Source organism: Triticum aestivum, chromosome 3B, assembly GCF_018294505.1.
Source record: "Triticum aestivum cultivar Chinese Spring chromosome 3B, IWGSC CS RefSeq v2.1, whole genome shotgun sequence".
Taxonomy (NCBI): Eukaryota; Viridiplantae; Streptophyta; class Magnoliopsida; order Poales; family Poaceae; genus Triticum; species Triticum aestivum.
In genome coordinates this window covers 369,842,713-369,855,490 of record NC_057801.1, presented here as the reverse complement: position 1 = coordinate 369,855,490, position 12,778 = coordinate 369,842,713, and the positions used below count along the sequence as shown (strand labels likewise).

Genomic DNA, 12,778 nt, shown 5'->3' with positions numbered 1-12,778 from the left:
CTCCGTTCTTGTTCCCCTTGAGCATGCCATCATCTCCATGCTTGATCTTCTTCAATGTTCATTCTTCTTGTCCAAGCTAGGCCCTTCATTTGTAAGCAAAACAAATGTATCCAATTTAGACAGCATCATATTATCATCAACATTAGAATCATTACCAAGAAACGGAAGTACCTAGTTATTTAATTGGCGTGCACGAGTTCCAGTAATTGGTCCAGTATGTATAGCAGCAGGGGTTGTGGGTGTAACAATGATATTTATGTCCTCATCAGAGCCTCTTCAATAAATCGCAAATATGACGGGCCCAGGCCTGGCCCGACCTAACCTTCGGGCTCAATTTCCAGGCCTAGGCCCGGCCCGCGGGAAAGAACGGGTCAGGTCGTGTCGGGCTTTTCCGGGCTGGGTTACCCATGGCCAGGTTTACTATGGGCAACAACCTCCCTCGGTTGGAAAATTGCAACAACAACAACAAGTTCGCCAACCTCGAGAGCAACCGTTAGTGCATAATCTAGAGCAATAGGTGGAAATGCAGTAAGAAAATAATTTTCAGTGAGAAAACAGAAACATGGGGAGCAATCAAATGGAAATGCAAAGGTAGACACGTAATGCGAAACCTTCTAGTTAAATATCCAGGAATTCGAGGCTCAAGTTAAATATCCAAGACATGGATAGCAAGCTTTCACGCGCCCCTGTCCATGGCTAGTTCTTTGGTGATACTCATGTCCTTCAAACATCTCTTTGATAAAAATATTTGTTAAGATATGAGATTGTTGCGAGGCTAGATTTTCTAGGTACCCCGTTTTCTGAATTTTCTGTTTTTGAATTGTGAGATTGTTGAGATGTTCATATATGTTAGGCATATGTGTTTGTTATACTAGATGATACCACACACATTGCCGCAGAATTGGATATATAATTTCTAAATATTGTGTAGAAGATTAATTAAGTCCTTGCAATTTTAACTATGTGAGAAATTTCTACATAAGCAAAAAATAATCCTAACATGAAAATTGTGCATGTCACAATTATATGCAATATGATTTTAAATCCACTAATGCATGTTGCATGATAGAGAATTCTCATGCGTAGAACAGACATATGTTGGTGGATCAAGGTAGTAAATCGGACGACTACAAAAAAATTGATGATGTGAAAGCACGCACGTTGAGATAATTAGAAATAGCAGGGATCATTCTTTTAGGTATATAGGATATGTGAGGTTAGATTTCTGCATTTGTGTTGGTTGTATAGATGTTCATATATGTTTGCTTGCTATGAGATTGTTGTGAGATTTGTGTTGGTTATATATAGATGTTCATACATGTGAGGCTAGATTATTGTAAGATTTGATAGATTACTCTAATATTCCTATAAGATCTATGTGTCGGGTGATGTGGAGCATCCTTCGGTCATCTCCATGGACACCACACCGACTCGTCAAGCACCAAGTGGACCAATGACAAGAGCATGCGCACATGCCATCGAAAGCGAGGTGAGCTCACTCCTCTTTGAGCTCGACATGAATATGGATGGGACTTGGTTTCTACCTCACCATGGAACCTTACGCATCATTAGGTACCAAGATGACCCCCATAGAGCTAAGAAGCCTCGCCAATTCCAAGAAGAATGACGAGAAGATCGCAAGGAAGACGGAGGCAAGCAACTGGAAGAAGACGTGCCCAAGCGACTCCGTGCGCATGGCCCTCGTGGGCCCCATGCGCATGACCTATCCAGAGAGCTTCTAGACACCCCGTGCGGACGGGCCTCCAGGAGCCTGTGCCCACGGGCCCCTCCAATGTAGCTGCTAGGCACCCCGTGCGCACGGGCGTATATCGTGTGAACGGGTGTGTACCGTGCTCACGAGGTCCACTTAGCTCATGCGCACAGGCTCTCACAGTGAGTTGGTTGTGGACTGCCTGTTTTGCCCCTCCACTTGTCCCTCACCTCAAGTCACCTATATATGTCGTACCTAGGTCATTTGTTAGGGTTAGCAAAGTATATGATATGATCTAGAGAGAGCTTTGCTCATCTACCACTCCTCTTGGAGATCAAGACCTCCTAGAAGAAGATCCCCAAGTGGATATCAACACCTCCTCTTGGAGAAGACTATCATCAAGACCTCATCTCCTTTGGATTTGAGAAGAACCTTTACCTTGTGTTATTTTCCCTTGATTGTTCATGTTATATTTGTGGATCTCATGTATGCCATTCTAGTGGATGTGCGATTTGGGTTTGTTTGAGTGAATCCTCTTGTTGTTCTTATTGTTTTTTCCCTTTTCCCCCACCAAGTGTGAAAAGATCATGAACTAAGGTTCCACCCATTGTTGGGCATATTGCTTATCGGCAACTTATCGGTCGACCCAAGATAAGGGGTAAATCAACCAGTTTATCGGCATATTGGCCGATTTATCACCATATCAGCCGATATATCTTATTGGTCAGACAACGGTAAGCGATAAATCAGGCGATTTATCGGAATATTGGCCGACATGTTGAACAGTGGTTCCAACCTACAACATCGAGTCTATATTTGAGCAATCTACACCAGTTCATGGCCTTAATTTGGAGTTAAGCATGTCATCATGAATGTCACTCATGAAAACATTGTAGACGCTTTGAAGAGACACGACGATGGACAGGAGGATGACGGAGAGGGTGACTAGTTTGTGCGCAAGGACTTGTGTGTATGTCCGCATATGTTAATGAGATCCTATATACCTAAGAGAGAGATCCCCACTACTTCTAATCATCTCAGCATGCGTGCTTCCACATCATCAAAATTGTCGTAGTCGTAGATTGCTAGCTTGATCCACTAGCATCTATTCGATCTATGTATAAGAATCCTCTACTGCAACATGCATTAGTGCATTCGAAGTGGGTTTTACATTGCATTAAATTGTGACATGCACCACAACCCATTACCTATTTTCCTTATCATGCAACCATGCCACATCAATGAGCCATGCATGTACTTATAAGTATAGTTTTTACATTAGCATATCCATGCAGCACTGCCACACCATCAGTTCATGCATCTAAATCATCGGTTAATTATTTATTTTGCATTATATTGCTCTCATAGACACGGTGTGTTGGAGGCTTGGAGCATACATATATAGTTGATAATCCATTGTTTTAGAAACGACGCTCGTTTCCACTATGCTAAATAGCTACAGCTCACTTCCTATTTATCTAGCCATGCAACCATGCCACATCAGCAAATCATGCACGTGCGTTATAAGTCACTTTTTGCATTAGTACATCTATATGGAGCACTACCATGCTACATCATCAGTTCATGCATGTAAGTCATGAGTTAATATTTTCGCACTAAATTGTGTGCTCTCACCAACATGGTATATATGTTGAACCCTTGGAACATACATGTATAGTCCTTCACTTTCTTTTAACTAAATCTTTTTTTGCCTTGTATATACATTATTTTGCTATATGCCTCGTATTTTCTTAATGTTTTTAGAAGATAAAATCAGGAATACTATTAAAATGTGTCTTTAAGTAGTTTTAGTTATTTACATAGCACCTAATAAATTATGCATTTTTTCCATCAAAATTACCACAGCAACCCATGGGGTCTCATCTAGTTCTAGTGATAGTTACTCCCTTCGTAAAGAAATATAAAAGCATTTAGATCACTAAATCATGTCATTTAAGGTAATATACTAGTACAACATAACCAGATAAATCACTGTTTAAATAACATCTTCAACATTCATGCTTTCACCGTCACCTATAGGCTCATCAACCATCCTAAAAGCAGTTGCCAAACAAGCTTTATGGCCTCTCAGCTTCTACTAGCTTTCTCAGCTTCTAAGCAGCTTCCACCAGGTTTTCTTAGTTTCTATTAGCTCCGGCCGCTTTTCCCGCAGCTTCTACAAAACTTTCTCAGTTTCTATCAGCTCCAGATGCTTTTCATTCAGCCTTGAAGGAGCCCACATGTCAGTTTTTTTCTCTTCTACTCCCTCCATTCCTAAATATTTGTCTTTTTGAGATTCCAAATGGACCATCACATACGGATGTATATAGACATATTTTAGAGTGTAGATTCACTCATTTTACTTCGTATATAATCACTTGTTGAAATCTCTAGAAAAACAAATATTTAGAAACGGAGGGAGTAGTTTTAAACCCTCAAATCATGTGAGAGATTGTATAGTTCTTTATTCCTGACGGCCTTGTCAAACTGTCTTTAAGATTTGTTGTGACTTAGTCTTAAACTTGTCTTAAGATTTTGTTGTTAAGACCTCTTCTCATAATGCTTGAGGGTGGGTCTTGGGCTATTTTTTTTGCTCAAGACCCATGTTTGAGGCTATTCTTTGGTTTAAGACCCCATGTTTCTGTAACATTGAAGACGCCCTGACCCCAATGCTGAATGAAAGAAAGGAAAAGTACCACCAATTGGAGACCGGTAGAATCACAGTAACTTGTTAGCAACTCTGATGACATGGGCGACATAGTTAAGTTACCTCATCGAGCCACCGGCAACCACAAGGCAAGTTAAGTTACATCATCGAGCCATTGACAACCGACAAATACACTGGTTTACACTCAAAACTATGAATCTAAGAGCTGGACTGGTTTTATTCATACAGAACTCATCAGAGGTCAAGTTTCTCTCCAACCGAGGAAGCATGTCACTGCAATTGGAAAACAAGTAAAAATCGGTAGCAGCCGAACAGAAAGTGCAGAGTATTACTGTGTGCGTGACTTCACAACGCTAGATGTTACCATTCTTACCTGACATGCCTACTCAACATGTGAGAAACCACCTCCAGTCTCGGATTTTGTTCTGCACAGAGAAGAGCGAGATATTACAAAAGTCCTCAGATGCTTAGGAGTATAGAAGCATCATCAAGAAACAACAATGATGTGCTGAAGAGTCGTTTGCATGGTGTGCTGGCACTGGGTAAATCAATATCCAGCTCTATAATAATTTCAGAATAAATGTATCACAACACAAAGAAATAGATCAAAATTTAACAAAGCTTACTTGTGATCAGACGGATTGGGCATTACTTCATACACAATTGTGGCCACAACATCCCTTTTGTTCTGCAGCAGATGGCGTGGATCAGTCACACATCAGCATTGCATGCTATATTTCCAGACTAAACAAACATCTTGACGATGTACCTGAGTAGCTTCACCACGCAAACCAATGTAATATATCTTAGTCGTATCACCACCAAAGTTATCAGGAAAATGCAGAGTTAAGTTGGCCACACCTTGGAACCTTGAATACCTGACAATAACAGCAAGACACAAAAGGCCAAGAGAGGAAAAAGTTAAAGAGAGCTAACAATCAAGCTACTCCAAGTACAAAGTATAACAGGATTTAAAACTTGGTAATTAGAAGCAACTCAGTAAACACATGAAAACAGAAGTGACCTAATACTTCAATCTAATACCCTACTCACAAAATGACTACTGTTGACTCATACAACAGTGAGCATATGTATCTAATGAAGTTTAGCCGAGCAGTAGAGACGTGCTGTAGGCAATATTTCTTCTCCGAAGAATAGCAAAGATTGCCGAACTGGAAAATAGCATCCAACATGTCACAGACATGTGTGATGTGTTGGAGGCCTCACACGCCATCCTCACATCATATGATGGTATTCTCCAACTTATACAACAGTAAAAGGCATCTTATCTAATGGAGCATATCATCTACATATATTTGAAGCTTACATTTGAGAGGCTAAATTTGAATATCTTTACTCACTATTTATATTATACTATAATAAAGACCTGAGTTCATGCTGGTCTGTTAACCCTCATCGAGATTGCCAATTAATTTATTAGGACATCACATCTTGTTATCCATTATGTAACTGATGCATGCTTTGAGATCATCAAGTTATAGACAATGAAGACATAAACATTTAAACGACCCATGCAATATTGCGCGGGGGGGGGGGGGGGGGGCTTTCGTAACAATGCACGAACATTTTGCTACTATTATAATATAACTCAAAGGGAGAAATCGTCCATATTTCAACCCTGAACTAGCCATTTGTCTAAGAGAGCTTTGAAACCGTCTAAGTTTCAACCCTGAATTATCAAAATCATGCAAGATTCAACCTTGAACCGGTTTTCGCAGACAAAGCCGGTTTTGACCAGTTCACCCGCCTAGTCAGCTGCCACATCAGCGAGGCCCATGCCCAGCCCTGTCTCTCTTCCCATTCCGAGCCGCATAGGGCTCACCCAGCTGCCGCCGCCGCGTACGTGACCCCGACCCGTCGCCACCCTCTCTGGTGGCCGGCGAGCGGCAGTGCCGCCACTCTGCCCTCACACGAGCTGGGCCCTGCTCCCCCACCCCGCCCCTGCTGCCCGATGCCGCCACCCCCGGGCATGGATCGGAGCTCCCCCTCTCCTAGTGTCCACCAACGAGCACAGGCTCCTGCCGTGGACTCCCCTCTCCTGCTGGCCACCAATGCACCAGCGGCTGAATCCATGGAGCCCTGCACCCACCTCTTCCCCTCTATCAACAGCAGACGGAGCCGGCGTGTTTCCTCTCCGAGAGCGCCATGTGCCCTCCCCAATGGCCGAGCAACATCAAAAGGGCTAGGTGGGACAGGACGGGCCAGGCTAAGGAATTATACACAATACTTCTTCTTTAAGGGCCACTTTTACTCCCAGCCTTCACTGTTTTCTGCTGTCCTGGGCGGGCCAAGGCCCAGTTTTGCCCTAAAGTAACTCTATTCCTGGCCCTCCCGTGAGGCGCCTTCAGCCCCAGCAGCGACGTGCGCCTCACCACGCTCCAGTCCCGTCCTCTTGGCTTCCTCTACCGGCTGTGGGCTCATCATGCCAAGTGTGCGCGCCGATGCAATTCGCTTGGTGCTCACCGTGCTCGTCTGCGGCGTCCAGTCCGATGCTTGTGAGCCTGCTGAGCACGAGATAGGTGAAGAGCGATGGGCTGCTGGGTCTAGATGGCCGGCTGTGGTTCCGCGCCGCCGCCCTCAACTCACCGGCAGCGCAGGGGTATGGCCCTTCGGGCCTGGCGGCGTCAGGTCAACTGCTATTGCGGGCTGGGAGAGAATGGGCAGCGGTGACAAGCATCTGGTCGGGTGGAGGGAGAAGCGGCGGCGGGGCTGGAGGCGGCGGGTCGAGGTCAGGGTGCTGGTGTCCCAAGTGGCGGCGGCTGGGCTGGGTGAGAGACGCTGCTCAGGGTGAGAGACTGAACAGAGAGAGACTAGGTTTAGATGCCTGGGTGACGTCGCGGCTGAGTTGGTTACTGACTAGGCGGTCAACTCTTCAAAACCGGCCAAAACAGCCCAGAAAACTGGTTGAGGATAGGAGGGTTGATATTTGTCCAATTTTGAGAGTTTGGGGTTGTAAAGTAGACGGTTTTGAAGTTCGGGTTGTTTCTTAGACTTTGGTGGCAATTCAGGGTTGAAATATGGACATTTCTAACTTAAATATTGGAATATAAATGAACATGTATTAAGTAGCACAAGCAGAACAAGTAACTACTAAAATTACCTTGTTTGATACTCAAGAACTCCCTGCAAATTCTCTGCCAGTTCCCATTCCTGGCACAAACAATGTCAAATTACAGCTGGAGTTTCTTCTTGTGGATGGATAAGAAAATAAACAAACTAAAAACATACCTGCACAGGCTGCATGTTTTGAGCATCAGAAAAGTCAATACCTTCTCTATTGATAAATCTGTGACAAGTCGACATTCTTTATAAATTTCATGCTATTATGGTTCAACAGTTAGGTGTGGCGGAGATGCGTATGTTGAGATGGATGTGTGGCCACACGAGGAAGGATCGAGTCCGGAATGATGATATACGAGATAGAGTTGGGGTAGCACCAATTGAGGAGAAGCTTGTCCAACATCGTCTGAGATGGTTTGGGCATATTCAGCGCAGGCCTCCAGAAGCTCCAGTGCATAGCGGACGGCTAAAGCGTGCGGAGAATGTCAAGAGAGGGCGGGGTCGACCGAATTTGACATGGGAGGAGTCCGTTAAGAGAGACCTGAAGGATTGGAGTATCGACAAAGAGCTAGCTATGGACAGGGGTGCGTGGAAGCTTGCTATCCATGTGCCAGAGCCATGAGTTGGTTGCGAGATCTTATGGGTTTCACCTCTAGCCTACCCCAACTTGTTTGGGACTAAAGGCTTTGTTGTTGTTGTTGTTGTTGTTATGGTTCAAGAAGAAAGAACTGGGTAAGTCATGAAAGAGAAAAGCCAGAATTCTAAAACTTACACTCTCATTCTTGAAGGGCTTGTCCCATCAGCACCACCAACAACAGCGATGCTCTTGATCTTCACATCTGAGGTAAATCTACAAGAAAAAGGAACAAATGAAACATGTTAACGATTGCTGATAGGAATTGCAAGCAGAAACGAGAGAAAAAACATGTCTTAGCTATTAACACAAGCATAAAAATGATATATCCCAGTATAGTCCAGTATAAAGTACAAACCAAATGTAATATATATGGATCGTGAACTCAATGCAAATAAAGACAGAGGCAGAAGTACAGAATAAAACACGGATAACTTGCTTTGTCTACATACGACCCTTGATGAATCATTCCGACTCCTTCAGGATACACCAACAAAGCCTTTTGTCCCAAGCAAATTGGGGTAGGCTAGTAGTGAAACCTAACAGAAAACTGTGAGAACCCAAAAGAGAAGAGAGGAAGTACAAGTAAACAAAATAAATCGAGATTCTGGTACATGGTTTGCTGATTTCCATGCAGTCCTGTCAAGAGTCAAATCCCTAGGTTCATTCCAATCCTCAAGTCTCTTTTACTGCCTTCCTCCGATGTGAAATTTAGTCGCCCCCTACCCCTCCTAGTATTTTGGCTACTCTTAAGAATACCACTATTTACTGGTGCTTCTGAAGGCTCCATTGAATATGTCCAAACCACCTTGGCCGGTGTTGGACAAGCTTCTCTTCAATAGGTGCCACCCCTACCTCATCTCGTATTCCGTCATTCCTAATTTGGTCCTTTATTGTATGGCCACCCATCCACCTTAGCAAGCGCATCTCAGTGGCACTCATTTCTTAGATGTGTTGCCTCTTAGTAGGCCAACACTCTGCTCCATATAGCATTGCAGGTCTGATTGCAGTCCTATAGAACTTACCCTTTAGCTTATGTGGGACCTTCTTGTCACAGAGGATGCCAGATGCTTCCCACCACTTCATCCGCTCCGCTTTGATTCGGTGGCTAGCATCCTCATCAATGCCACCATTGCTTTGGAGCATTGGTCCCAACTCCCAAGTATAGAAAGGTGTCCCTCTTAGGCACTATATGTCCCTCGAAACTAACTTCTCCCTTCTCCCTCCTCGCACCTAACAGCACTAAAATCACAAGTCATATACTCGGTCTTGGTCCTACTAAGCCTAAACCCCTTGGACTCTGAAGTTTGTCTCCACAACTCTAATGTCCTATTGACATCCAACCTACTTTCGTCAACTAGGACCACATCATCAGCAAAGACCATACACCAAGGCACTGTTTGGATATTGGCAATGAGGCCCAGAATTAAACATTGGCATTTGGGCAGCCCGAATTTCATTGTTTGGAACAGTATTCAGACTCGGAAAGACTTGGAATCGAAGCACGATATAGAACAGCCCGCTGTCCCCACCCGCCTCACTTGTAACACACCAGCCACTCCCGCACTGGCAATAGTTACTCCTAGCTATCCTATGGGCTCTAGACTGGCCCACAAACCAACACAAGTCTTTCCGGCGCACTCTGTCCTCATTCGTGCGCACCCTGAGAAACTTCCAGGTCGTTCACACATCCCCAAACTGCTCCAAGCCAAGCACGCTTAATCAAGCGGTTCTTATGAGATGAGCTTCCAAAAAAGAAGATGCACCTTATTGGTATGGGTAGTACTATCAATCCTATTAAACTAGGATGTCACATCACTTTGCCCGAATTCGGAACCTCACCCATTGACTTTGTGGCAAGTTCGACAGTGCTCGCCCCTAGTCTCCACTTACCCCTTTGAGGAGCGGTCCTGGAAAAAGAAAAATGCCACGCGCAAGAGAGGGACAGCAGCACGAAGCGGGAAGACACAAGTTGGCCTCTCTGCCCTCCTCTTCTCTTCTCTCTAGCGCAGGTCAGCTACCTCATTCCTCACGGTAGTCCGCCTCATCCCATATCTCAGATGCGGCACGCGTGCGTCCAACCACCTATCGCTCACATCCCCGTAGTGGCAGCTGTTTGTTGCCTCCCATGGCGACGGATGCCACTTCCCCTCGTGTTCGTGCCTGTGGCGCATGGAGGAGAAAGCATGCTGGAGGGAGAGAGAAGAAGATGGAAGGCCAGTGACGTGTACAACAATGTGCAATTCAATATTTTCACCATCCAAACACCAGAATTCGGGTTGAATGTCGATATCAATGTCATGCAGATTTAATATTGGAGCCAATGCAATTTAGAGGCCTTGAATGTCTACGTCCAAACAGAACTCAAGGGATATCTCCTTGTATATCCTTTCTGACCTCGTCCATCACTAAGGCAAAGATGTATGGCTTACATAACTGTAACACCACAAATTCTGTGTCCTAGACACTAAAGCTGTCAATTCTGCATTTGAAGACATAAAATATTCAGCTTGTGTGGGTTTAAGGCAAGTGAAGCAATGATGTAATTAATTTAAGAAACCGAGTGGGGCAGGCACACACATATATCTTTTTTTCGAACTGGGCTACAACCGTTTCTGTTAATTCCTCAGCGGAGATAACAAGTTTATACAGCAGAAGGGGATGGAAAAGAAAGAAGCCAAGACACGGATATATATCCAATTATCATTAAGTGATGTAAGCTACTTACGGGATGAAAACAAGTAACTCAGGGTCACCCTCATTGCTCTCCAGAAAACCCTGGTGCAGCAAAAATGTTCATAAGAGTGCAGGTAACAGGTATGAAAAGAAACTTATGTAATAGGTTATGACTTATGAGTGAAAAAATCACTAGTCACTGAATAAACTCTGTAAGTACAGCATCAATATTTTGATCTTGATTCATTGTACTTACAGGATTTAGGGTCAAGACTGATAAGCTGATACAACAAACATAAGTAATAGCCAAATTCGCATGCAGAAGAATGGCAATTTTATGTAACATGGAGGATAAAGGGTAATAAAACATAGAGCTCAAAATGTCTGCATAGTGCATACCAAACCTCCTGGCCTACTGTTTCTCCCGTTTAATATTTCAGACGTCCTGGCAATTTCCCTTTTCCTACTATGCGCTAGGATTATGCTTTATAGACATCTTTACTAGTATACTTGTGCAAAATAAATTGTAGCCCTCAGTAATCATGACAGTAATGACATTAGTGGCATGATAAAAAAAAGTACCCAGTAATAGTTTTTTAAGGACAAATAGTACCTACTCGATGCACAGAAAGCTGCTAATTTTCTATTCGTTTTCTAATGTAATACCAAAGGAGACGAGTATAATCCACATAGGGACACAGCAATCGATACTGAAACTTTTTCTATATCAGTGACAGGTTATGTAGAAACGTCTAATTCCTGGCATATTTGGCAGGAAATAAGCACCGACACTCATAAGAAGATGGATTATGTCTAATTCAAGGACCTCGGTACATACCCCGGAAGTCTCGAGGCGCTGGTCCCACGACTTGAAGACCGATTTGACGCTCCCGGCCACAGATTCGTTCAGAGCCACCACCTGCAGGTTGTGGAAAAAACGGGGGAAGATTCAGAGCCACAGTTTCTCGAATTTCTGCAGTAGTAATAGAAGATTTTGCACTCGTAATACAGTAGGCTACAGCGAAGATTCTGATTTACAGAGAGAGACGGAGAGAGATTGGGAAGAAACCTTGGGGATGTCGATGTGATTGTAGAGCGACCAATCGGCGGCGCAGTTGTGATCCCCACACTCGTGATCGTGCAGGCACGCCATCCCTCTCTCTCACCCTCTTCCTCTTCCTCGCTCGCTGCGAATGCAGCACTAGTGGTGTTCTTGTTGGATTTGCTCTGCGTCTGCTGCCTTCTGGTCGGCTGCTGACTGCCTGCGTCTACGAAGGTACTAGGGCTTTGAGGGTTTTTTTCTTTTCTTTTTCCCCTTTTAGTTTTCCCCCCCGCAAAATCGAACCGTCTAGACATTTTTAGAATCCAACGCGGACAAAAATGTCTGGACTTTCTTTTCTTTGTCTCCTTTTCTATTTCTTTTTTTTTCTTTTTTTTTCCTTTTATTAGTTTATTTACTCTAGTCGGCCGCATATATCTGAACTAGACCATCACGCATTTTCAGCCACACACCCGCATCGATTTTGGCGCTTGCATGTGATTCTCAGATAGACTTGGTTGAGCAAAAACAGACTACAAACCACCATTTGCATATAGTTTGATTGCCCGCATGTATGTTAGCTGCACGAGGGAACTAATTTTGACCCGCCATTCGGTTGGGTGCATCGCATTATGCGCATGTATGACTCGTTGTTTGGTTGCAACCTGCATAAGGTGTTGTCACCACTTCTCAATGATGGTGACCTTACCACACGCGATCTGAACAGTTTCATTCTTAGCTACCAAACAAAATATGATTCATCCTAACTACTATCAAATGGCATTATAGATTACTAAAGCCCAGTTCTTTTGCCAGAATCTGGGGATTCTCCCAGAATCCGACCCCTACCCAGCTTCTTGTAGAATCTCTGAGCCCCATTTGATTTACAATTCTATCTAATTAGACCCTAACTAGATAGAATTGTAAAACAAATGGGGCTCAAAGATTCTGGGAGAAGCTGGGTAGGGG

At 44.0% G+C, this 12,778-nt stretch overlaps 1 protein-coding gene across 2 annotated transcripts; it reads right to left on the bottom strand.

Moving 5' to 3' along the window:
• Nucleotides 1–4,426: 4,426 nt before the first annotated feature.
• Nucleotides 4,427–12,097, bottom strand: LOC123069935 (PITH domain-containing protein 1). 2 transcript variants are annotated; one of them, XM_044492922.1, is made up of 10 exons: nucleotides 11,840–12,097; nucleotides 11,609–11,689; nucleotides 10,823–10,872; nucleotides 8,233–8,310; nucleotides 7,629–7,686; nucleotides 7,501–7,550; nucleotides 5,149–5,257; nucleotides 5,006–5,067; nucleotides 4,744–4,804; nucleotides 4,427–4,652 (listed from the first exon to the last, which is right to left on the bottom strand). In XM_044492922.1, exons 1-9 carry the CDS (start codon nucleotides 11,921–11,923, stop codon nucleotides 4,762–4,764), a joined length of 615 nt encoding a protein of 204 aa, XP_044348857.1. In that variant the 5' UTR covers nucleotides 11,924–12,097; the 3' UTR covers nucleotides 4,427–4,652; nucleotides 4,744–4,761. The 2 variants fall into 2 exon arrangements, with proteins under 2 accessions (XP_044348857.1, XP_044348856.1); XM_044492921.1 differs by having other exon boundaries at nucleotides 4,753–4,804.
• Between the last annotated feature and the right edge of the window lie 681 nt (nucleotides 12,098–12,778).

Coding starts and splice junctions, on each gene's coding strand:
- LOC123069935 (XM_044492922.1), bottom strand. CDS start 11,923: ATGGCGTGCCTGCACGATCACGAGTGTGGGGATCACAACTGCGCCGCC. Junction 11,690..11,839: donor ATCACATCGACATCCCCAAG/GTTTCTTCCCAA, acceptor CACAACCTGCAG/GTGGTGGCTCTGAACGAATC. Junction 7,551..7,628: donor AAAACATGCAGCCTGTGCAG/GTATGTTTTTAG, acceptor TGTTTGTGCCAG/GAATGGGAACTGGCAGAGAA.